The 26,031-nt window shown below is 44.4% G+C and overlaps 1 protein-coding gene across 3 annotated transcripts in view; it reads left to right on the plus strand.

The window, feature by feature from the left end:
* FBXW4 (F-box and WD repeat domain containing 4) overlaps positions 1–26,031 on the plus strand; it is a 60,689-nt gene that overhangs the window by 30,801 nt on the left and 3,857 nt on the right. For 2 of the 3 annotated variants that reach the window (XM_058840953.1, XM_058840951.1), the window contains one exon: positions 15,925–15,990. The exons of the other annotated variant lie outside the window; for it this stretch is intronic. In XM_058840953.1, coding sequence (XP_058696936.1) covers positions 15,925–15,990 — 66 coding nt within the window. The remainder of the gene's footprint in view (positions 1–15,924; positions 15,991–26,031) is intronic. 3 annotated transcript variants of the gene reach the window in all.

Below are 26,031 nucleotides of genomic sequence, written 5' to 3' on the forward strand. Positions count from 1 at the left end.
GAGTGCCTCTTGCCTGTAGCTAAGCTTCAGTTTCCTTGGGTTGCTGGCATCTTGAATCTCTGTTGTGAGTTGAATTGGACAGGTGGACAGAACTGTGTGGCTCTGACTCTCCTTGGCTCCATTGCCTATGGTTTCTTTTCAGAGCAGTGTGAAGCTGTTACAGACTGGAAGGCAGAGTGGAAAGTCTGTTCTTTCTGTGTGGTGCTGCCCGTGTTGTGTTCTGTGGTTCATTATCTAGGATTTGTCAGGTCTTCTCTACCTTCCCTCCCAGCTGCATGAAACAAAGCTGCTGCAACCAGTTCTTGCTATTAAGAGGTGTTGTGGTTTCATGATACTCCATTCACTATCCCTACACATGGCATGTACTCTTACTGCTCTGTAGGCATCCTGACACTTAGCAGGTGCAGGGCTAATTTGGGAACAGGTATTAAAACCAGCTTTTATTGTGCATTGCCCTGTCTAATTAGTAAATTCTTGTTCTCTCTCCTTTGAGATTGAAGCACATATTCCTTTAAGTCTAACCGCCCATCAAAGAGGACTTGAATGAGGCCCTGCTATGGTTGGTAGGCACAGGCAGCTAATGACAAGAGAGAGCCCATTTCCTTTGAGAAGAGAGACCTGTACCAAGGTGATTTATAGTCCCAAAGATTTATTAGTGTGGGGGCTGAAGAGAGTCTTGCAAGCTGGAACCCAACAGCTTAGTTTTTTTTCAGGGGAAGAAGAAATCTGTGTGTGTACCTCTTCCCCACTCCTGAAAGAAGTGAACTCACCAGAAGACTAAGCTAAGCTGCAACTGCTGCTATTGCTGTGCTTGGTCTCTTCCTCCTGATGCAGCTGTGTTGAGCTTTTCACCTGTTTAGTGACCTACTTTGGCTGTTCAAGCTGATTTAATGAGGGATGGGGATGGAACAGGACTGTCTGTTTGAAGAGTTTCCTGCAACTGATTTTCTGTCTTGACCTAGAGGATGTTTTCATTTTTTGTGTACTTCCCCTGGATTTTCTCCTCTTTGACAATGGAGAAGCAAGGGAGCCTTGCTCCAGATATTAGAAAAGCAGTAGTGTTTCTCTAACATCTGTCTTCTGATGGTCTCAGAGCAGTCTGGGAACATGGATGGTGTGCATATCACTTCAGGTAAATTGGGAGCCTGACAAAGCAAAGACTTCATGCTCCTGGTACATAGTGGAAAATATGAATAGTGAAATATGAAAATTTAATAGTACTGCGTGCAGGTGAGCAATGCTGTTGGCACTGTGCAAAATCTGAGTCCTCTGCTTCCCAAACTGGTTTGTGAGACCCTCATGGTCCTGATATCTGTGCTGGCTCTTCAGCTCTATCAGTAGAGCTGGTGATACTGTTCTCTGCTAATTTTGGGAGGGACTGAGGCTGGTTGAAGCCTCAAAACATGGAGCAATTAACCTGCCTCAGAAGGGGCAGTGAACCAACAGGTTTTGAAGAGGAGATACAGCAGAGAAGCACTCCTCTGTACCAAAGAAATGGATGCATTACTAGTTTGTATAATGTTTTGTTTTGTGGTCTTTCTCCATACTTGGTCCCAAGTAGAACACTCTGCAGAAGTTAATGATATGCTCATGTTTGGTTGCCTCCATCAGTCATGGTAAAACCAGCCTGAAAAAATATGGAGAGTAAGATGATGGTGGGTAAGCTTGAATGTGGAACTGTTTTTCACCAAATCCTACAACAGTAGTACCAGAGTAGTACCAGAGACATTTGAAATAACTAGGAGATTGTTTTAAAATGAGTAAAAGATGGTATTCCTTCACACAGTGTGAACTCAGTGCTTCTGAAGGTTGTGGAGATGGATGATACCAGCAGTTTTGAAAGTGATTTTATAAATTCATGAACAGCAGGTTCATAATGGGCAACACTCTTTAAAATCCTTAATATGGCAATTGTGAATGTAAAGCAAATGAGCACAGAAGGTTGCCAGGCTTACATGTTCTTCCTGAAAACATTTGCTAATACCACTAGAGACAAAATGGTGAGCTCAATGGGCCATGGCTTGACAAAAGTGGGCATTTCTCTTATTCTTCTGGCCATGGTGGGTCAGTCCAGCATACCTCTACCCCAGCATTTGGTGTTCAGCAGTGGTCAGTAGTAAATGGAGTCTAGGGAGAAGGTTAAGAAACAAGAGTAAAAAGATCCTTCCCTGCCTATTCCTTCCCAGCTTCCAATGAGAAGAGGTTAGGGCTTCCCTGACTAGAGCTTTCATCTGGATCAGTGTTTCTTTGATATTTGCAGAAGATAGTTCTGTGAGCAGCTCATCTCTTCTTTACGAACCTGATAATGTTCTAGGCTTTATAGGTTCCTTTCAAATTCTGTGTTGTGTCCTGAGGAAGAAACATGTTCCATTTTTAAACCTTTTGCCTGATTGTCTTATGGGGCTATACAGGAAATGATTTCTCTCTCTAGATACCCTTCACTCTGTTTAAAGTTTTAATATTTTTCCACCCCAACTCTAGTATCGATGGCCCTGTGTGAAGCAGTAGCAAGCCACAACTTGCAGGTACTTGCTGGCCAGTTGTTATTTGGAGTGGAGTTCATATGGTGTGGAGTTCAGGCATCCCTGAGCTGTAGTAAGCTCATCACTTCCTCCCAGTGCAGCCTTTGATTGGAGTCCACAGAGATGCAGCCCAATGGGAATTGATGGCCATGTAATTGGTTCTTGTGTACTCGCATGATAAAAGATGAGTGACAGTTTCAACTGAGGCACTTGTAACTGGCTACAGAACTAAATACCGATGCTCAAGTAATGTGCTCTTTTCAGTGTAGGACGTGTGAGTGAGCTTGGTTTTGGCATTTCTTTGTGTGGGTGTTTGACTTACCAAGTAGAAATTGTTCTTTTAATAGCTGTGTTTTTGGATGTGACTTCCTAAATTCTCAGAGCACATGGAAACAGGGCAACCCATGGAAAGGAAAGGAGGAAACTGTGGTTTCACACTCCAACCCGCAAAGCTGCCTATGCATTTAAAGCTTCCAGACTTTTCTTCCTTGGAGTGTTGGTAGACTGACTGCCAGCAGGTTGTCCTGCTTCACCTAGACAGCAGCTTACTCAGTGGCAGGAGGCAGTGTGGTAATTAATATCCCTTTATCAGATATTTTTTGTCATCAAAGGACAATGTGTGTTAGGGAATCTTTTGTTCCATTGCAGACTTGAGATGTGTGCCTGGAGAATCTCTCAGTCCCTTTCAATGCAATCCTTTCCCTCTTATATCATTTTATGTGTAATATTTCCCTAATATACTGACATAAAGCATCATAATAAATTACTGCTCACCTTCTTGTCATATCCTTTCCCTATCTCTATGCTATTTATTTTGCCTGATCTCTTTCCTATCTGGCCTATCTTCATCAGGCTTATCTCAGTTATCAGTGAAATTTAATAATTCTTAGTCTGCCTTGCAGCCCAGCTTGATTACAGATACTGAAGGTACCTGTGCTGTAAAACTGTGCATTACTGATGTCAGTGTGGTTTGAACTCTGGCTTCTGCAAAACTTTCCTAGAGAGTTTTTGTGTGGTTTGGGATCTGTGTGGAAAGTGGCCACTAAACATCTTTATGCCTTTGATGTGCATTACCTGTTAATGAAACCTTGTATGCCTTTCTCTGCATGCAAGGCTGGGGCTTTCTGACCTGACTGGCAGGTTTGATTTCTCACTCTGGTGCTTGCTCACAACCAAGCATGCCCTGAACCTGCAGATGGGGAGGAGGGGTTTTATTCAGGATCTTGGTTGCTTAGGGCTGAAGATTTGACATGCTCCAAACACGTAGTATGAAAACCCTGAAGCAAATCATATTGTGTAGAGTGGAAAACTGGGGAGGTGGAAGCTGCCCAGAGCTTTAAAGGCAAGTGGATTAAGGTTTTTGCAAGCATGTTTGTGTCAGGACTGGAATGATCAGCACAGGAAAGCTCTAGGAGTCATTTCATGGCTGAGTTAAACGCAGATGAGGCTTTGCTTCCCTCCTCCACAGAGCACCTGTGTCTCCATGCCTCAGTGTGCTGGCCGTCTCTGTGTGTAGTATGTGCTCCATATACATGCCTTTCCCCTTTCACCTTTTCTAGTCTTTGGCTTCTTAAAACCCTCTGAGCATTATTTCCCTCTCCCTGATGAAGAACTCATTTAGACTTAATTTGTAAATTGTCTGAATATCACAGGGCAGAGGAGGATGATCAGTCACTGATTTTGTGATATGGCTTCTTTCCCCTAAAAGAACAAGTACAGCTCCTGCCTCTGCATGCTCGAGAAAGAACCGCTGCCCTGTGTGCTAAGATAAGGAAAGTATATATTTGTTGATAACTCCTCTTCTTCCTCACCATCCTGATCACTTTTTTCAAAATTCTCCTAAATATGAGAGTTTGAATTTATTACACGTGTCTGTATGGCAGAAGGAAAAAGACAAAAATAATTTGTGGCTTGTGGCACCAGGAAAAGAGATTCCTTCCACATCTACTTTTAAACTGAAACACTCTTGATTTTAGTTGTTCTGGCAGACCTGAAAGGATTCTCCCGTCCCCTGACCTCACTGGCATGCATGGATTGCTGCTTATTGAAAAGTAATCTTCTGTCATGGATTCTAATGGAAAAGTTTATATAAAATGTCATTCTATATATATATATATGCATGTATTTTTAAAACAATACTTGTTAACTGAAAACTTTGCCAGTCACATCTGAAAAAATACTGGGATTGGTTTTGGCAGTCCCGAACCTTAAAAAATAGAAAGGCGGTATTTTATAAATAGAAATTTTCTTCTTTTGCATCATGATTCTTTAAGCCTTTTTTGTACATGGGCAAATATTTAGACTTTTGTCCAAAGCACTGATAGCTGAAATATTTACTTAAATCAATTCTACATGTCCTCTTGTATGATGTAGGGTTATAAGAAGAAAAAGCCCAGATATCACAAACCTGATAAGGTTTGTGATAAAGTGTGAGCACAGATGACATTACATGTCTTCCCCCACTGCAGGGATTGTCCACTCTGTTTCTCTGCACAGGCTTGAAATTGGTCTGGTCAAAATGGGTCTGCTTTTGTTCATGCTGGCATGGATTTCACAGCAAACATACTTTGTCCAGAGGTGTCAAAAGTTGCTTCTAAGGAAAAGTCTTGAGCATTGATGGGTCAAAGACACACAGTATCTGGCTGAACTCATCTCTGTTCACACCTCTGTCCGCATCTCTGTGACAAGTACTTAAGGCAACTTGGGTGAGGCTGAAATAAATAGGATTGAAATTGAAAAATGATCCTTTCTGTGAGAGTCTTTCATAAAATGTGATAGAAATAGATATGGCCTGAAAAGAAACTACAATGAGGAGGTTGAACCAGGCAATTTGCTTCTCTAGTTTGCAACCTGCTGAAGCATCGTGTCACAGTTGTATTTTAGGCAGCTCAGAAAATTAAAAATCTGTGCCCTGGGGGTTGTGCTGCCTGCCTACTCCCTTCCTACAATTGGAGTCCCTGAGGATCTCCTTTCCTTGTTGTCAAGATTGTTGTAATTGCATCATCTCCAAGGGCTTGCTCAACACTCCAGTGTACCTGTCCTTTGATAATAGTGGCATCTTTTCACTTTCCTGCTTACCACCTGGTCTTCATTGCAGAATCAGGACCAAGCTTTTTGATTATGATAATTCTTCCTTTCTAGTAGGATATTGCAATCATAAGAGACATGAGGTGAGTTTTTTTAAACTATGGTTTAACATTTAAAAACAAACAAAAAAAATCTCCCAGACCCCATTGTACTGATGCTGTACAGCTGAGCAGCTGCTTTAACTTGTCTACAAGGCCTGACAAGTCAGGACAAACATTTCTATCCTGAAGGCAATGGTGATAATTCAAAAAAAGCATAGATGTTAACAAGTCCTGAGAATCAGCAGAGGCAGCATACCACACACAGGATGCCAGTTTCTGGGTAGTGGGACATCTGACATCAGTCTGATTTAACACAGGAGTAATACACTGCCAAACTGTGCAGCAGGTTTCCTGGTAGTTTTGCAAAACCAAAGTCTTGTAGCAGAAAGGGAGACAGAACAAATGAGGTCCCACTATGAAAAACAGTTTTGGTTTGCTAATGGGGGGGTGCCTCAGCAAAAGAGAACCTCGGGCCTTTGTTGCTGTCCTTCTGGTTATGGTTGTTGCCTGACTTTTGGGGCAGATGTTGTAGGAGTTGACTTATTTTTGATGATTTTTCTCAGCAATAAGAGTTCTCGCTCTGTCCTTGGCACAGTTCTTGCTATCCTGTTTGGGACTTGCATGGTCCAGCTTATTCTCCCTGAGTCTGTTGCCTTTCTAAATCTCAGTGTGAAGGTGCTAGACTAGAAATCCTGTCCTGGGAGCATAGGCTACATCAGGCCTTCAAGAATCTGTCATGCATTGCACCCCTTCACATGCTTCTATTGTGCATCACTGTATCTCTTTTCTCCTTTACCGCTTTTTTGGCATCCTGCGCTGCCGTGTTCCACAGGCTGGGGGAAGGATGCCATGGGTTGACTTCCTCAGTGTGTGTCCCACCGCTGACTGTGCCCCAGCTATGCCAAGCAAACTGTCCCGCTCCCACCCCCCTCCCTTGCTCGCCCCAGATTGGAGCCCCCGAGAGGTCTTTGTTGGCCTGTTGAGAGCAGCCCCCGTTCCTCCATTCCCACATGGTGCACCCTCCCCAGCAGCCCTCTCTGCATTCAGCAGTTTGGGCTGAAAGAACCTTGGCTAATTACGCCGGGCTGAAAATTACCACTTTGCTGTGTTGTCCTGCTGCTGGGCCCATTTGTGTGGGGCCTGTAGTTAGAGGGAACAAAGTCCCCCCTGTGGAGCCAGGCAGGCCCCAAGTGTGAAGCTACAGGTACAAGCAAGAGGGGAATGAAGGGAATAATTACCAGCTTCTCCAGGTGAAAGCCCTGTTAAAACTTCAATAAGCCAATTAGGGGCCAGGGTGTGTGTGTGGGGAGGGTCTCCCCCACCTATAACTGATTCCCACCAGGCAATTAACAGAAATCATTTCACGGAGGCGAGGATAAGAAATGGCTCTTAGAAATTGTCTTGAGTTGGGGGGGCCTGAAACAGCATGATTGCTGCAGTGGTCCTCATGTACTCCAACCTCCCTGCTCACTGTGTGGCCTGAAAATGTTGGTGGGGCTAGAAGGAGAGGGAGGAGGGAGGGAAAATGGCAAAGAAAAAGGAATCGCTGGAGCTTTACACCTGGACAGACTTTGAGAAAGTGAGGGCTGGAGTTCAGAGCTTCTTGTAAGGCTGTGTGTGGGCCCAGAGCACTGAGCTCAAGGAGGCTGCTGGGTCTGGGGAAGTGGGCAAAGATCAAGCTCAGGGTGTCTTCCTCATGGGGGTAAGGGGGAAGGATAAAGGGAGCAGAGTAGGGAGGAGAAACATGATGGGTGTGAAAGCTGGAAGTGGCTGTGCAGGTTGGTGAGAACTGAATGCCAAGCCCTCAGAGATCTGCCAAAGATGCATGGTAGTCTGTAGGTACAAATGGTGTCCAGTGTCTAATACTGTGCATGTATCTCATCCAGGGATCGTGATTTTCTGCTGCTCAGTCAGCAGCTTCACCTCTTCATTCCTTTCAATACATTCCAAAAGCCCATGGAATTTTCTCAAGATGGAGGTTATATGAAATTATCTTGCAACTCCTGTGTACTGTATTGCAGATGGCATGTGCAGCAGTTGGAGGTAGAGCATGCTGTCTGGTGGGTACCTCGCAGGAGTCTTGCCCATTGGTGTTTGAAAGGTTGCTCTGGGGAGTAGAGCATAGATGAAGTTGCTACAGATGGCTGAGATTTCTGTAGTGATGTTGGAAGGGAGAATGCATTGTGTGAGTAAAGAAGTTGAGACGCCAGTTGTTATTCACCTGCGCTTGAAAGAGAAGTGAAAAACCCAAATAAACCTTTAACTCCTTGAAACACAAATGTAACCTTACAAAATGTTACATTTTGTAACTAAGTTAAATGTTAACTTTCTTTGAATTTCTAATGTTCTAGCTACTGAGCATTAAAAATGTCCTTTGAGATTTTGTTCTGGTTACTGATAAGCTGATATAACTGTGCTGTAGTGGTGTTTAACCACCTAGACTCAAACTGACCTGAAAGTCCCTGTATTTCATCTTTTTTCTTCTTTTTTTTCCTCCCTTCTCTTTCTCTGCAGAAAGCTCTTTGTGGTAGGAATAGAGAGCCACATCTCTTGCACAGCCCTGATTCTAGACTCAGAAGTGATTTCTCAGTTGAGTCATGTTTCTTTATTATTCAGCTTCTAAGATGTAACCCCAGTGGTTGCCTGCAAAGAGAGCTCTGCTCACAGAAAAGCCTGGTGGGCATGCAAAGACAAATCAGTTTTGGCATGAGCTTTGATTTTAGTACAAGTGAGTCAGATCAGTGCCTGAATTATGTTCCGGATTAAAGTTCTGTTGTGGTTAAAGAGTCTCTTTTTTCCTGTAATAACAGTAATAACTTGAGCATCATTTGGGGTTTAAATTTGGTCTTGAGAGATAAGGGGTTCTTGTACAAAGACCTCTGCATAAACAAATACTTCATGCCTGGTAAGCCCAGAGGTTTGGGGAGTGAGAAAAGATGAAGATTGTTGGACATACCGTGTAAATATATATATTTTACACTGTTAAAAATAGGTTATGAAGACTTTGCTTCAATAAAGGAGCAGAGTTGATGTCAAATACTTGTATAGCTACAAAAGCAATTCTGTTTGAAGTTCTGAAAAATGACAGCAGCATTGTGGAAAGCACTCTTGTATAGGAATACTCAGGATCCTCACTCAGCTTTTATAGAGCTAATCTGAATACTGTCCTTTTGAACACTTGCTTCTTCGTAAAGCGTCTGTCATGTAGAGTATTGGGGAAAACTGTTATCGTTAGATGTGAGCAGCCCTGGGAACATCAGGACTGTTTTGTAGATTGAATCACTAGTTTCGAATCAAGGGTATTTTCCCATTCAATGCTGTAGTGTGGAAGAGTGTGCATGTGTTTGTCCTGGACAGGTCTGGAACCTTTGCCTTGATGTAACTGAGCTCAGTTTTTTTCCAGAAATGAGGATTGTGTTCTGTATCTGGTGGCTTGTTTTCACAGAACTTACCTGTACCTGCTGCAGGGCTGCTGAAGGGACAGTGATCAAGATTGCAGGTGACTTGGGCACTGAGTATGGGATGAAACTGCAAAGCAGTGAAGGCAAGATGGAAGTATCTAGGTTGGACACCTGCTAAGCAGCTTGCTAGAGTAGGGGTGATCTGTCTACCATGCCAGTAATTGGGCTTTTGGGGATATTAAAAGCTTTTTCTGTTCTTCAGCCTGAGTGCTTCTGAAGTCTGGAGGAAGACATGAAGTTAGAGGCCGAGGAGGAAGGTTGGAGAGGTGAAGCTGATGTTCCCTCTACCACGAGGCATGAATGAATACCTCATGAATACCTACGATGAATTACCTGGGAGGCAACAGCCTCTATCTCATGAGATGGAGTTCTGCCTCAAATGTGACATCATGTTTCAACCCAGCATCTCTACAGTGCCCTTCAATTCAAAATGTAAATGCCTTCTTTCTGGGGACCACTTTCTAGTGGTCCACTTGAGGTGGCATATGAATGAGTTATTAGTCTATCTGTTCATGCATGTGTCACTGGTGCTCCTTGCAAGAGCACGGTGTTTCCTCTTAGAGCAGTAGTAGTTGTCAGCTTTGCAGGGTTCATGGTCTTCTCTATGCATTTTGCTTTCTCTTTGTGCTGAGCTCATGGTGAGGTGTGGCAGAGCTCTTCTGTACCTTCTCTGTGTGACATTTATGAGGTATATCAGGAGCACAATTTAACTCTGAGTTGTCTGAGGTGCCTTGGGGGTTGCTGTAGCGTGCACATGAGCTCAAAGAAGTAGCAGGAAACCTGCTAGAGCTTTCCAGTCTGTTTCTGAAACAAGCCTGGCTATTTGCATTCAGCCGCTGGGTCTTTTCAGCAAGGTTATTCAATAAAGATGAGGCTGTGCTGCAGTGGGATTCTTCTGCTTGCTCAGTGAGCTTTAGGTGCAACTGTCTTACCTGCTGATTTTTGTTGAATTTGTGGTTACAGAATGTTGACATATAACCCAGCTGTCTTGACTTCTGAGATACTGAAGATGCTTGGTTCAGTTCTCTGGTCATCCTGCAAGAAGTACAAAGTATGGCTAAAGGAACTGGTCTGGTACAGAGAAGGGGCAACACCAGCCCTGCATGACCACTCAGTCCTGGGTTTGTCCAGCATTACCTACATCTAAGGCGGGTGGTGTTTCTTACATGTTTGTGGTGCCTGCTTGCTCATAAAGAAGAAAATGCTAAACTGATGCCATGCTGTTTGTTTTTTTTTTTTCCTTGCAAATTAAATGCCCCTGGGGAAGGAGCACTTGCTTTCCTGCACTCTCTGTCTCTCTCCCTTTGTGTGTATCTGGTCTGTTAGAGAAGTCTCATGCTGGAGGTGGCAAAACTCCCTGTGCAGGGTTTCTGACCCCCTCCTCTCCCCTTCACAATGTTGTTACTGTTGCATCTGCTCTTCAGCAGGGGCTCCATCAAGTTTGTGTGACCTTAGCACTGTATTCATGTTGGAGGAGTTACCTTCCATAATGATGTCAACTGATGAGGTTGGTGGGATGGTGGCGGCCGCGATAAGACATGACATGTTCTAATGATTCGCCTTAGCGAGCTGTGTGTGTGTGTTGGGGGGGCACAGAGGGGCTTGGAGAGGGGAGGTGGGGGCCCCACAGGTGCCGACAAAGACTTTGACCTTTGCTGCTATAATATCAGTGTTTCACAGGCAGGGCGGTTCGGTAACCCACTTTCAGCCCATCAAAAATTGATTTAATTGCAATTTTTTCCCCCAATTAGGAGCACTGGAGCTTAACTAATTGGAGTAATAGAGAGTAATAAGGCTCTGATAAAAAGCCTTCCTCTGCCTCCTTTGTATCTTGTGTCATCGCCTGTCAGAGGTCAGAGAGCTTGCATATTCTATTAGGCAGAGTTGCCTTCATTTGTACAAATTAGTTTACCCAACAGTAATTAAAATGCCAGTGCGGGTCGGGGAGAGCTGAATACAATTGATGGGCACATTGGTGAAGGATTTGACAGCTCCGGTGGCCTCCCTTGCCAAAGCGTGTCAGTGCTGAATCAAAGGCTACACAAACCCACAGACCCGTGCGTTTAACCCGCGGCACCATCAGCACCAACTGCTCTCTCCCTTCTCGTATCTCCCTTTTGGACTTGCTTTCTCTTCTCCTTCTTTTCTCATCTCACTTGAGACTTTTTAAAATAGATGTTTCCCATCTTTGAGCTGTCCTTTCTGTTGATCGCTTTCATAACACTGCTACCAACCCCCCATCCTGTCTCCCTTGGTTCTCCCCCTTCTCTCCCCCCTACCTTCCACATTCCCAGCTGCAGGGCTCTGTCAAGTAATAACTTCTTTGTTTCTCAGTCCAATGAGTCTCCATATATAATAGTTTCCAAAATGGAACAACGATGTCCAATTCCAGAGGGCAGGCGAGCGCGCCAGGAGGAAGGAACAGGCTCTTGCACGTGTCAAGCAGATTCTGGATTTGAAATCCCTGAAGAGCAGAATGGAACTAGAGAAGCAATCTGTTTACAGTACAGGGGAAGGGCACAAGCCTGGGGAACAGGGGAGGTGTAGAGAGAAGAGGTGGAAAAGGACCTTTTACCCAGGTTCCATCAATGAATTTGTGTTGCAGGATTCCCAGCTCAGGCAGGACTCACTCTGGAGGCTGGGTTGATAGTGGGGAAAGTATATGTTGTTCAATGTGATTTGCATTTCTAGAGCTGAGACAGTTTCCAAGCCTCAGGATAAACAGCATCTTTCCAAAAGCACTGATGGGCATCTGTCCCTCTGGCTTGCTCACATCTGTCAATGGTCTGTCCAGGATGGGGTAAAGAGGGGTGCTACATGAGTCAAACTGTAGCTGGCACCTTGGGAGCAGCCATGGGATTATTGCAGCTGGAGTGTAGCCAGAGCACTACTGCTGTTGCCAGAAATACCATGGGATCTTCAACATCCACAAGTCAGTCAGATGGAGAGTTCTTGTGTTTCTTCCAACAGCACTGCCACGATGTGCGTTCTCTTTCCTTTCCTGGCCCAGCTTATATTGTGGGGGGATGATGTCTAATGAAATGCCTCTTCTGCTACGTAGAGAAAGTCTGGCTTCTGGAGAAGCAGGCTCTTGATTGTTTTGTTGGGGTTTTTTCCCCTCTTGTTTATTCTTCTCCTCTCTGTCAGTAGGGAGTTTCAAATAAGAAAGATGACATCAAAGTATCAGATAAGTTGGAAGATTCCTTGTGTTGGATATCAAAAATATACTGTTTATGAAGTATGTGTGTCTCAATGCTGTGCAAAATTCTTGCCTTCCTGGTTTGGTTTTTGGCTTGGTTTTGGTTCCTAGGGGATCCCTGTGAAGACAGCATGGCCTGTTATGGAAGCCCTACAATGGTGCTTTTTTACCCCTTAGAAGGGCCTGTTAGAGGGAGCTTGTAGTCATGGTAGCCAGCAGCTTTCAAAGGAACTGAGGGAAGCTTAGTGAGGAAGGGGCTTTACATCTCCAAGGCCATCTGGAGACTGGCCATAGCAGTTTTCATGGTGGATGTAGATGCATCTGATCAGTGTCAGTGTACATCAGTGTGTTGTATATACTTCAGGTAGGTGAGTCATGCCTGCATTAATATATTTAGGGTATCCTGTACTCCCCTCTTCCCAATCTAGTCTCTCTTAAGTCTGGCTGTAGAAAGCAGTGTGGGCAAAATTAATTACACTCTCTAAGCTAATAACTCAGCTTGAATTGCTTTTCTTGGGCAGCTGGCAACAACGGCTGTGAAAAAGCTGTGCTTCTCTAAGTTGGAGGGTTTTCTTATGTGTGCTCTGCAAGACAAAAGAGCCTTTCTGAAGATAGACTGAAAGAAGCAAGCCTGATAGAAGGCTTCAGCTCCACTGAATGAAGTTTCAGAAGTTTTGGAGACAAGATTTACATGCTTTCCTCCAATCTGCATGTTGTTTTAGACATATGAAAGCTGGCTTGTGTTGGTCTTTTGCCTGAAGTAAAACTGTTACCTCTGAGAGGTTCCCAGTTATGAGACACCTGAGGCTTCAAGGTGTGTGCCTGCAGATCATACTCAAGGTGAGGGGCCCTGTATCATGCCCTGGAATCCAGACTTTAAGGTCAGTTCACTCTCAGGCTTGAGAATTTCTCATTGGCACCACTTCTTGTGCATGTTGTCTTGTGAATGCTGCATTCTGATGCTGCAGTGAAGGTGGCCTGCCCTTGTGGGAGAAGTCTTATCTTTGCTTGCTAATGGGCTCAGGCTGTTAAAGATAAGGCCTGCAAACCTGATCCTGCTGAAGTATGAGACAAAATTCCTGTTGACTGAATAGAGTCAGCTTTACCCAGAAGAGACTTGTTTGTGGCCCTGAGGCCTGTATTTGACGCTGGAAAAAAATCTCTTTATCTAATGCTTTTCTCTCTCTCTTTTTTTTTTTTTTTTTTTTTTTTTGTCTGAGGGGTGAGGGGTAAGGACCAAGGAGAGAAAGCTGAAGTCCAGAACTGTCAGCATGAGGGAGGATTAGACCTAGCTGTTCCTCCCACTTTTTTCTCCCTGTTGGTGTGCCTCCATGGTAATTTAGACCTGTGGCAACCATCAAAGCCTTGTGCATACCTTCTGCACAAAAGGGGTCTGTCTCCCACGTGAGGGTGTTCTCTGCTGGGACAGAGTCAGTTTGTCCCCAAAAAGAAAGATCTTAAAAACCCAATTGCCTGCTTGACTGACTCCCTGACTGCTATTATGTTTCTAACCACAGTAATTGACTTTAGTAGTTATTAATGGATTATGACTGGGGAGGGGGGACAAAACCCAACGCCTAGCTTTGTAGCAGAGGGACCTCATGTCCAAAGTGCTGCTTTCCAGACATGGGGTTTGACCAACAAGCTGTCAAAGTGGGTGTCTTTGGCTTGTTTTCCTCTGACATGGGTGACACTGGGAAAAAGGGAAATGGTCCTTGCTGTCCTGGAATATGGTAGAGAGAAGGCAGGCATTGAGCAGAAACCATGTTTCCAAAGATGAAATGCTGCACACTTTCTTAATTGATCCTGGTGGCTGCTGCACAGCAGCAGGAATTGGATTTTCCATAGATTCTCAGACTCTGGTTGAGGATTTACATGGGGAAAAGTAATGTGAGCACAGTGCAGCACCTGTAGGGACAGTCCAGTGCTGCAGGTGCTTTGGCTGATTGCATGTGCACTGTGAATGAACCTGGAATTTTGCACATATGACATCCTGGTTGGAGACACTTTGAAATAGCTTTAGTTCTGCAGGCCTTTTCTAGCCTAAAGGGCAGCTAAGGGTCACAGAACTTGTGGACACCTCCAGGTATGTGAGTTTAGGTGGAAGGATAGAGTAAGCACAGAAGAGAGCCTTGGTAGCTGAAGCCCTTTCTATGTTCTTGTAGCTCTTTGAAATGGTTTAATGTTATCTGCTTTGCCTCTTTTACAGAGTGTTTTGTCAGTGCTGCTTTGGCCTTATGGTTTGGAGAAGCTAGTTGCTCAGCTAAACCACAGAGATAGGAGTAGAAGGAGTCCTGAGTTCCAGTCTTGCTTCCATCTGGTCCTTCTCTGGCTTTGATTGAGTTGAGCCTGTGTTTACCACTTGGCTGCTGAGTGCTTTCTTACAGCAGCAGTAGTGCTTCTCACAGAAGTCAAAGATGCTGCAATAATTCATTCCTGGTGCAGTAGCAGCTTGCAGACACCTTGACTTCCAAAGAAAGAATGCTGTTGAGGATCAAAGAAATGTTTAAAAACTACTTTAACTGCTATTTTTACAAACATGACATTGTTTTCTTATTTTACTTTCATCTTTCAGCTGCCAGCCCTGTGTCATACTGCAAAAGTTCTTTGGGAGAAGTGTAGAGATGGCTTTTATTTAAAGCAGATTCCATTTCCTGTATTCATGCTATCCTTGTCGCATTGACTTAAACATAGTTTTGGCATTTTATTCTTGGTAGCTGCAATAAATATGGCTTTGTGAGAGGTCATTTGTAACTTACTTAGAAGTCCTTGTATGAGCTGCTTCCTCTTATTTGGACTGAGAATTGGGAAGCTGGCACAAAACAAACAGTGTGGTTTGGAGAGCACAGCACCCATGTTCCTGATGTTTGATTTTAAGAATTTATTATGTCTTATGAACTAGCATGAAGCCAGTGGCTATCAGGTGATCTCTGGAGCCAGCATGTGCAGCAGGGGCATAGCATTGCCAAGAGGACTTTGGAATGGACTGTGCTGGAGGGTGTAAACTGAGCCAAATATTGCTGCAGGAGAGATGTGCTGCCTCTAACAGAGTGTCTGAGCACTGGGGAGGGCAACCTGATCCAGCTTTGAAATTGGCCCTGCTTTGAGCAGGCTGGACCAGAGACCTCTATTCTATGATTCTTTAGGTCTGTGATGCTACAGCCAGTTCATTATTGTACTCAGAAGCTGCCGACAAACTGAAGTGAGACATGAAGTAGGAAACAACAGTAAATTTTCCATGGAGTTTTTCTGCAGCTTATAGCACTGACTGTGTGTGAAACATACTGTGTACTGTACTGACTAATTTGAAAATGTTTATAGCTGTTCCTGTTTAGGTTTTCCCTTTGTGTTTACTAATACATCTTTATGTCCTGCCAATTCTCTGCAGTTGTGACCTGCTGCATCTGGGGAAGCTCAGCTAGTGAGAGTCTTGCAGCAGCTCTCCCTTTGTTGCTGCCTGTCCCTTGTGAAATGTTGTGGGACATGCTAAAATCATCTTGACCCAGAATTCAAAGTCTGTCTTGTAACCTGTTTTTCTCTGTCTTGTTCATGCAGTTTCTTCAGAACATGAGGATTAGTAAGTGTTTTTTGTTTGTTTCTTTTTTTTTTAACAGCTCATTTGTGACGGGGACAGCCTGCTGTGGACACACCTCACCTCTGAGAATCTGGGACCTTGAGAGGTGAGTGAGCTTCTAGGTTACAGGGAGGGACTTGACAAGACAAGTGAATAACAATATAATATTGGAAATGATGCAAATGAGTATCATTCCATTTGTCAGTGTAGGCAAGGGGTGATAGAAGATGAGATGTCTTGTGAAGTGGGGGACAAAGGAGACTGGTGTGGAAAGGCCTATGTGGGGGGCGGTTCTGGTTCAGTAACTTGGCTTTTCTTCTCAGCTTTTCCAGTTGATGGCACAGCCATCCTGGTTTCTTCCTATTACCTGTATACAGTCAAAATATCCCCATTACCCTCCTTTTCATCTGTCTCTGTTCATGCCTCAGCCAGAGGAGGTGAGGAAGGTGATCCTTATCCTCCCATTCACCCACTTCTCTGTGGTGCTGATAAGTCACCTTGTCCTGGCTGGCAATTCCAGTAGCTCAAAGAGGTGAGGTGTGGCAACAGGTTATCTGTGGAAATTACTTAGGCACATTGTCTTCTCTTTGTCCTAATAAGCACTGAGGAGGTTAATTGCTGTGGCCTCTGATTTGGGGTCTTTGAGTAGTTCCTGTTCCATGAAGGTGCTGACCTTAGCAACTGGGGAAATGTTCTCAAATCTTGATGTGAGACTCAACTGCTGACAAATTTGAAGCTCTCAGCCTGGGGGTCTTAGTGTAGTGATGGACAGATAGCAAATATTTCACAGGATTATTGGAATGGCAGCCCTGCCTTCCAGGACCAGGATGCTCTGGGTAGGAGTGGCACAGCCCAGGTTATCCAAAGGAGTGCTGTCAGGATTGAGGTGAGCAATGGCAGAAGGAGCCTGAGGAATTTCAGTAGAGCTGTACTTGGGGAAAGGAGGTGGAGGAGGACTGGTGTGGACACAGGGTAGGTCTAAGACTAATTGCCTTCTAATCTAAAATTTAAATAGTTTAAATTGTTTAAGTCAACTGTATCAAATACAAATTTAAACGAGCTGGTTTTTCTCTGAAGTAACAAAAACACTTTGCAACAATGTATCCTACAAAGGACAAGCTGGAGCAGGAAAGAGCACCATTGCATTTAGTTATGGTGCATGTTTCTTAGTGACCCATCCAGTGGTGCCTTTGGAGTACCCCAGAAGGACGTAGGCTGTGCTGTGATACCCCTGCCCATCAAGTCTACTGGCTGTTCTTGAATAGAGGCATCTGACAGGGGTGAGGAGTTGGGCAACCCTCTCCCCCCTGCCCCAGCCTTTCTGACAGCCTTTCCCAAGGAAGCCTGAAGAGATAATAAAGCTGTGTAGAAAATAGGATTAAGGTAATGAACAAGCACAGCAGAGTTTGATCTTTCAATAACTTAAAAGCCTGAGTGACAGGCAAATAAAAAAGCCACGGCAACCTAGGCCGCTGGGCCTCTGTTGAAATGGCTAGAGTGTCAAACTTATTCTTCCCTCTTCACCTGTCACAGCTGGAATGCACCATGCCACTGGGTCTTTTCCTCTGCAGGGACCTGTGTGTGAGCTGGTAGACTCATCAACATGTGCAGGGTAGGAGGCTGAGTAGGAAGCATGGCTGGCACTCTAGCATGTGAAGCTTGATGTCATCATTCATAGAAAGGGAGTACAGAGCTATCCTTCCAGGTCTTGACTCTCCATAAACTGTTCATGTTTGCAGCAGAGCTTTGGATCCATCCTCAAAGGCTACAGTGATTGTGAGAAGTGATCTTGCAGGGAATGCTGTCTGTTCCTTTGAGACTTTTGAATGTTGTCTCCCTGGTCAGACTCCAGGAGTGAGAGTGTGGCATGAAAACTTAAAATCTTAGAGCCACCCACAACTTAAAAACTCCTCCTGTGCTCAATGTGTCCTCATAACATCTGGCAGACAGAGCCGAGGTCTCTGAGTTAGCTGCTTATCCTGCTCTTGTGGCCATAAAAGGGCCCAGAGGCTGACCCACAGAGGCTGAATATGGCAAGGATATTATGGCTAAAAACAGAATCCAGGTAACTTCTGTCAAAAAAAATTAGGCAGGGTAGAATGATGTGTAAGGTGTGTTCTTGAAAACCAAAGGATCCTTAGCACCACTGAGGTGTTTAGTGCTGTTCAGGATCAGTTAGTTCAGTTAGGGGAGTTTTCTTTGCATTGGGGGGTGAGTAAGTAACAGTACAACACTTTTTGTGCCATTCTCTTCCATTGGGGTAGGTGGTCTTTTTACCCAACAGCTGAGACCTGAAACGTGCAACAAAGGGATTTAAAGCTTAAATAACCTTTTGTGTACTGATCATCTTAATTCCAGGCCAGATAAGTCCTTGGCTGGTGCTTGTCACTGTTGGTCATGGTATGTTTTGTATTTATGACCTTCGCTGTTCTCTGACCCTCGGGCAGCCATTCTCATCCCTCCAAGAGGAAGGGGATAATATCTTCACCTGTAAATATGTCCTGTGCTTTGAAAAGAGTTTGGTTGGTTTTGGTGCAGAGGAAATTTTTAGTGGAGAAAGGAAACGCCTCTTGCTGCATCCCACTCCCACAACTGTCTTTCATTTCTGCCTCTGCTGAGATGATGGTGTTGGATCAAAGCCACAACAGGCAGCAACAAGCAATTGTCAAGGGAGTCTAAAGCAGGGGAATGACTGCATAATGCCAAGACACTGCCTCTGATGGCTGAAATTCCAGCTGCTGCTACACCTGGCCCTGTCTCCTGTAATGAAGGAGGATTTAGATTTTTTTCTTATGCTTTTGAAGCAGGCTAGCTGCACTTCTTGAGGACATCTCTCACCCCACACATGCTACATTGTGCCATCTAATTGCTTTTAGATGTGGGGAAGTTGCTGTGCACTTATTCCCACTCTGAATCGGAGTGTGTATGTGGAAGGCAGCTGTAAATTCAGTGATTAGAGGCCTGCAAGGAGAATGGTGAGCAGTTATGGGCCACACAATACTAACCTGTGTTCTTGCTTCAAGTGTCAGGGCTTGCTGAATCCTGGTCCTCTTCCAAGTCCCCTTGTCCTTACTTTAGTGAAGGATATGATGGCAGTTGCCCCTCTTGCAGGTGAGGTTCCTTTGCTCACTTTTGCCTTTCTCTATTCAGACTATCCTGTCTTGTTTGCCAGTGTGATTGTGGCTCAACAGAACAGCTACTTAATGGCAAGCAAGAGAAAAGGAAACCTTATTCAGATCCTCCTCCTCTTTCTTCTTTCTATTGCCTTTTGGAGTTTAAACTCTTTGGAAGATGAGGGTCATACAGCACTGACAGCTCCAAGGCCAGCGTTTGTCATTTGCCTGCAGAGAGCTGTTGCTTCCCATGTTTTGGGGTGGTGTTGCATGTCATTAGGAGACAAATGCCCCATCTCAAAGATGCTTCTCCGTAAGATAGAATACTCCAGAGGTCTCTTTGCAGCAACTCTTGGAGCTATTCTGTGAAGCCAGACATTTGAAATGGGCCAGTGATATGTCTCACATGGTAGTCTTCATGCTATAAACACTTTGAATGCACAGATCCTAGTGTTTTTTCCTGTGACATGACATGCTGCAGGGCATGACAGCTGTGAAAACTGAACCAAAGTTATCTGTGCCCTGCAAGCCACCCAGATCCTCTACCTTTTAAATATCCAGTCTTTGTCCAACTCCTCCTCCCTTTTGAAGGTATTTTTGGCAGAGTGGGGATTTTGTTTGTTTGTTTTCTGTTTTTTTTTGTTGGTTTTTTTTTAAGAGCCCTCTAATTTCTTGTTCGGTTTTTCTCCCTCTTCTGAGCCCTTTGAAAGTAGCTTTATGCCGTCACTGACACCAAACTGACACTTTGCGTTTCCCCACTTCTTATCCTTTATGGCAACAGATGTTGAAATTTTGTATCCCTTTTATCTGTCCCTCTTTGCCCTCTTCCTGTAATTAGGTTTCCCTTGTTAGCAGTACAAAGTGGCCCGGTTTGCTGCCTGGCCTTTTGAGCCATTGTGTCGGAGAACATTTTTTTCCTCCTCTTTCGGAAGAGTTCCTTCCCCCTTAAGTAATAGGCAGGGTGTGGGCCAGAGCTGTGGCTTTTTCTTGTTCCTTTGTTCTCCATTTATCTCTGCCACCTTTTTCAAAGAGATGGATAAAAAAAAAAAATAGAGAGTGCATGGAAGGGGAAGTTACAGTGTTGCATTTCTTGACTGTCGGGCCCCCCTGCTCTTCAGGTGTTCAAGGCAGGTGCCTTTGATGTCTGCAGGTTTTGGGGAGGTGGGAGGTAGAGGATTCATGAGAGTGACTTGGGAGTGGAGGAGAAGGGAGATTCAGGTGTATGGTTGGTGCTCTCAGCAGAGGGCTGGGGAGGAGTCTCAGGTTGCCAGGCAGCTGCTGAGCAGGTTACTAATCTGTTCCGCCTATAGTGCTATTGCACAGTGCTCTTTCTTTCCAAGAGCCAGTGTGTTACCATCCTAAACAGCTGGCTTAAGTTTGCTGATGTGCTGCTACTCTATCTCTAGTGTGTGTGGGTTCCTAGCTAGGTTACATCTGTCTGGGCCATGGAGGGGGCAAGAACTGAGTTGCTGTCTTTTCAACTTCTGGCTTATGTTGATCTGCATCCATTTTGGTGGCTTTTCAGAGCCCATGGAGTTAAAATCTGTGCTCCCTGTACTGGTCTTAAACAGCAAGTGTAATTTGAGAGTTAAAGCATATAGCACTGAACACCCTGGTCAGCTGATCACTACTGATGATTTCCTGTTTAAATACAGTCCTTCTTGACTGTCTCCTGTTGTGCTCCAGTTTTTTAATTGTGTGGAAGTAGATGAGTGAAATGAGAATCTGCAGTTCTAGTTGTCGGTTATAGTCTTGCTGAATGTTTTGAATTAAAGTTTTTCAAGTAGAAGCTTGGCTCAAGGCTTCTTAGTGTTCTGCTCTAAAATAATTTCTATTGAAGAGCATTCTCTCCACAGCTTTGAATTCCAAGGTTTATACAAGTTTGAGACCTTCTAATTTAATCACCGAAGGAGCTGTTGGGTGGAAGAAGCACATGTATTCAGGACTGGAGTTGCTAGATCAAAAGGGAAGGTAACTGACTCCAAGAAATGTGGAGAGTCTGTTTCACCCAGGCATTTAAACTGGATTTATCCAGTCACAGAGAAGTGGGTGCATATGTCTAAGAGGAGAGACAAGCAGTAGCAAATATCCTGTCACTGATAGCAGTTTCACAGGATTTGGGGAGCAGAAGAATAAATGCAGTAGATGTGGATTACTCTTTCTGGTCCTGCTTTTCTGTAGATTCATATGGCAGGCATCTTTTTTTGCCAGGGAAACTTCTCCAGGTTTTGTGGGAAAGGGGCTCCCTATTCCTTTCAACCTTGCATTTCTTTCTCAGCATCTCTGTCCATCTCTGGCTGAACAGTTTTAAATCACAATGACCAATCCAGACCTTGAGGTCTTGGGTGTTGTTGGAAGCAGGACACCAGGCCTATGGCCGGCTTGAACTCATTCTGGAGAAAGCTTGCTGCTGCAGGGAGTCTCTTAAGTGGTGATTTCTTGGATGACTGTCCCTTTTAGAAGACTTCGTTGTGTTCAGAACTCTGTCTCCTGTCTATAATGTATTGCTTCAGTCTTGTCTGTGCAATGTATTCTCATGGTATGTATGTTTTCTCAAAACTGAGGCCTCGCTGTTCTTTACTGATTTCTGGTTGAGTTTTGGTTTTTGTAACACTGTGTTTCTGAACTCTTCTCACATAAGCTGGGCATCTTCTGCCTTCTTTTTGTTAAGAGGGCTTTGGTCCATCTTAACCTAAATGTAAAATCATTGTAAGAGGAGAAACACAGGTGTTTATCCTAAATACTTTCTTCCCCATGGCAGTCTTGGCCCTGTCTCACTAGAAAGGACCATGAGGCCAAGCTCCTGAATTTTGGATACGTGCATGTTCAGGGCATGCTGCGGCCTTTGAACCCTTATTCAGGCGTATTTATGACAAGTTTACAAGCCCCTGAACAATTGGAGAGCATGGGTGGGGGCTGGACACTCCAAGCGCATCAATCAGTTTCATCCCTCTGAGCCAAAGCAAAAGTAATCTTTATTTTTCCCTGGGTTGAGAGAGAATCAACAGAGGCAAGAGAGAAGAATGGGAAGGAGTGAATGAGGAACCCCCTCTGTCACTGGCTAGTGGTAGCTCATTTAAACAGATGGCTTTGTTTTGATTTGGACTCTCCATTTTTTTGTCTCCCCACTAAAGGAGACCTGCAGAGTTCTGTCCAGAAAGGGAGCAATACAGCCGCCTGTTCCCACACAAGTGGGGCGAAAGGCGAGAGGCTTTGAGAATTCCCTGCTTCTTTTCCTCGCCTCCCTCTTTTTCTCTTCCTCCAAGAAATCACAGTTTGAGAATTCCCCCCTACTCCTCCCGTTGGAAAGAAAGACAGAGAAGACATTCTTGACATTCTTTGCAGAGAAAAGGGGTTAAATGTCTGAATTTGGGGGTCACCATGTTATACAAATTGCAATCTAATCGTTTTTACAAGAACACACGTGTGCTAAGAAAAGGAGCCATGGACAAGAAAGAAAAGGGGATAGACAACCTTTTTTGTCCTATCTTTTTTTTTTTCCCTTCAAGGTTTTGGACTATTGTCATGTCCTGTCTCTCTCCCCTCCTCACCCCCGAGAGGGAGAACATTGGTTTTATAGTTAAATTGGTTCGTAAAGCAGAAGGGCTTGGTGCCATTTCTGTTTGTTTTCCCAAATAAAAGCCCCAGCAGGGTCTCTTTTGCACCGTTGTGGCTTTATTTGAAGAAACTGGCTTTTTCCCATAGCCCAGTGTGTCAGTTTATCCTCTGAACTTAACCTTACGGGAACCCGAACAACAAAAACTCACAGGGTCCCAGAGCTGGAAAGGTAAAGAAATTGTATCTTTTTATTGGACCATTTAAAACGTGTGTGGGCCAATTCAGAGAAAGCAGAAGAAAAGAAGGCAAAACTCCCTCTTCTGTCTCTTCCCTCTACACAATCTCAGACCGTCGTTGGTGTCTTTCCCCCCTACTGCCTCAAGTCCCTTCAGCTGCACTGAGGAATCAGAGAGGGGCATTTGCCATGAAAATCACTTGAAACAGCATCTCTGAGCCATTTCACTTGGAGGTGCTCCCTCAAAATTCCCCGAGCCAATCCCACACCTCCCTGCAGGAATTAGTAGCCTGGTCTAAATGCAGGGGCAGCTTTGGGGTAGGACAGAAGAATAACTTCGACAAGGATCTGCGTTTCTCCCTATGTACAATAAAGATGTTATTTGGTCAAGCCTTTCCCTTCTTAGCATAAGTTGCTGCATCCCCTCAAATGCCTCAGCTGCTATTGCAAAGCACCTGGAAGAGACAGCAGCTCGGCTCTTCCCTTTGGTTTTGGTGTGCTCTCCTAATTGGGTGACACATTGTGCAATTGTGCAGAAATTGTGCAAATGCTGCACTTGGGATAATAATTTTTAAATAGATTTGGTTTCCTTTCTATGTTTGATACTCAAACCAAATATGCCAATGTTTGGAACTGAACAGGGTTCTTTATATCTTTTTTTTTTAAGTATATGCTTTCCACCTGTTGTTCCAAATAGTTATTTGGGCTGAAAATTTGGTTTAGAGTTCTGTTTGGTTTCTGAATAGTCATCTGCTTATGTGCAATAGATTCTCCTCTTTGATGGATGATCACAGTTCACAGATGGGGATTCCAGAGCAAATGAATTGTCCTCAGTTTTGCACATCTCTGTTTTCAACAGATGTTCAAAATACAGCAGTTTCCTAGAGTTTGCACAGTTATATAATATATCAATTCTAGTGAATTGGGGTCACCAGAAATTGAGGGTAGGGAGAAAAATGTTGTTTCATCCCAGCTTTTGGAGTGTAGTTCTTGTGTACTGGTGACAGCTTGGCAAGATCTTCAGCAAATGGGCAGGTTCCAGGAAGGTAGATGCTGACTTCTTTAGGACTCTGACTATCAAGATCTCAGGGAGATCTTGAGCTTTTATGGCCATACAAATAGTTGCAGTGGCCTGGGAGGCTGTATATAATTTTAACTTGGTGAAGCAACATCCCATGGGTTATCCAGAAAGTAACCATCTGGGCTCTGCCATGACTGATTTTATTCTGTTTTCATATTAGTGATTGAGAAGGAATAGAACTTGAAGTGTTTTTAAAAAGAAGAACAATAACTTAAAGAAACCAGCCTGTTTATTCCCTTCACTTTGCTTCCAGGCTGCCGTCTTCTGGAGATATCAGGAGAACTATGCTCATGGCTAATTTTCTTGCGTGGAATGGAAATGGAAATCCTAAATAAATATCTGATTTTGAAAGTAATTTTGAAAGTCTTGAATAACTTAGAAATTGGTTAGGATGAATCAAAGGATTCTCTATAGTATCTGAACAAAATGCCTTTCATTGTTGGACTTAGCAGTTGGATACATTTTCCAGGCACATGGACTTTGTTTAAACATCTTGTTCTATCACCAAGGAGTCTGGAGCCTAGTGCTAACACAGCTTTCCTGTGCTAGGGATGAAATAGGCTGCTGGATTTGCTCTGGCTCTGTTCCTTGTGGGCTGGTACTGGATTACTGCCAATATTATTCAGTTTGTCTAGATGCTTAACAGGAAGTATGAAAAATTAGGAATATTATGAGATTCCTTGACAGTGGATGCCTACCTCTGTGTTTGTTGGTGCCACATTGGCCCGTATGGTTTGTGATTAAAGTACTGAAATTGATAGCTCTGGCTCTAGACTGGTCTTTCCCGAAAACTTGCACTGTTGTATTTGTGATTCTGCCTCACGGAGCTCCACTGGTTGTTTCTGTTGGTGCCACCCGGCACTGGGACTGAACATGGGCACTATCTGGCCCAGGCTGTTCAGTACAAAGACAAAGAAAGCTCCAGCCATCTGCACAGGTAACTACCTGGCTTGCCTGAAGACCTGGGAGCAAAACAGCTACTTGCTGCTGCTGGAGGGCCATGGCAGGGTGGGAAGATGGTGTGGCCCTTCCATGTTTGGTCTTGCTTGGTCTTCACAGACACTTCCTGCCTAAAACCTTCACAGCCTGTAACAAAGGCAGGGCCTCTGAAGTACTGATGATCAGCCTACCTGGGATTTGAAAGGTGTGTAGGTTTCTTGCTGTGTTTGGCTGGTGCTGGTGAAAAAGATCCAAGATAGCTATGCCATCTCGTTCTGTCCCTCATGGAGAAGGTATCTTCTGTCCCTCTAAGTTGTTAGAAACCACTGGTGGTGTGCTGGTATAGCTGCTGCTATTCTGATGCCTGTTCATGGGTTGTCTTGATCCTTTATGGGTTATTAAGGATTAGCTGTGGGTTTTCCTCCCAAGAAAGGGGAGGCTGTTCAGTTATAAGGTTTGAGGGAAGGGAGTATTTGGGATAACCAAGAGTGGACAATTTGTGGGCACTAACTTGTTATCCCAAGACTGGAAGAGTTGTGGTGGCAGAATTTCCTTCCCAGCATGGCTCAGCATGGCTGTGTATGCTACAGCCACGTAGAGCTACTCTGGCATGGTGACAGCTGTCCAGAGACACCTTAATCTGCTGAATAAAGGGGAAATACTAATTGTGTTCTGCATCTTTTTCCACCTTAAGTATGCCCATGCCAGAACACATGGGTGTTTTGTTTGCATGCCCAGTGTACAGCACAGTAAATTTTCCCCTGGTGCCAGATGGTTAAATGCTTCATTGTAGCAATTACCACATTGCCTGTGTAAATTGCCAAAGAGCTGCTCCTGATTCCGGGGACTGCCGCTCCCACCTGAGAGCTGCTTTGGCTGACCTGTTCTTGGGCCAGGAGAACCAAACTGATAAACAAACTAGCAAAGCAAGGTTTACTTTGCTGCAGTAGCTTTCAAGTATGTGTGCTTATTTTATGCCTACAGAGAAAAGCAAATCCTTTTCTTTTCTCCTCCCTTTTTTTGTTGCCTTTTCTTTCATTTTTGTTGCCTGGGATGGAAAGCTAAGTGGAGGGAGAAAATCTGGTGTGACTCTGTTGAAGTGCTTGGGTACCACTGCAGTGGTGTGAAGGCATGAAGAAAAACTGTGAGGGAAGCACCTAGGTGGTGCTTAGGGTTCAAGCTGCTGGTGCTGCCTAGGGTTGGCTGGGGTGGCTCACCTCT

This window comes from Poecile atricapillus, chromosome 6, assembly GCF_030490865.1.
Source record: "Poecile atricapillus isolate bPoeAtr1 chromosome 6, bPoeAtr1.hap1, whole genome shotgun sequence".
NCBI lineage: Eukaryota > Metazoa > Chordata > Aves > Passeriformes > Paridae > Poecile > Poecile atricapillus.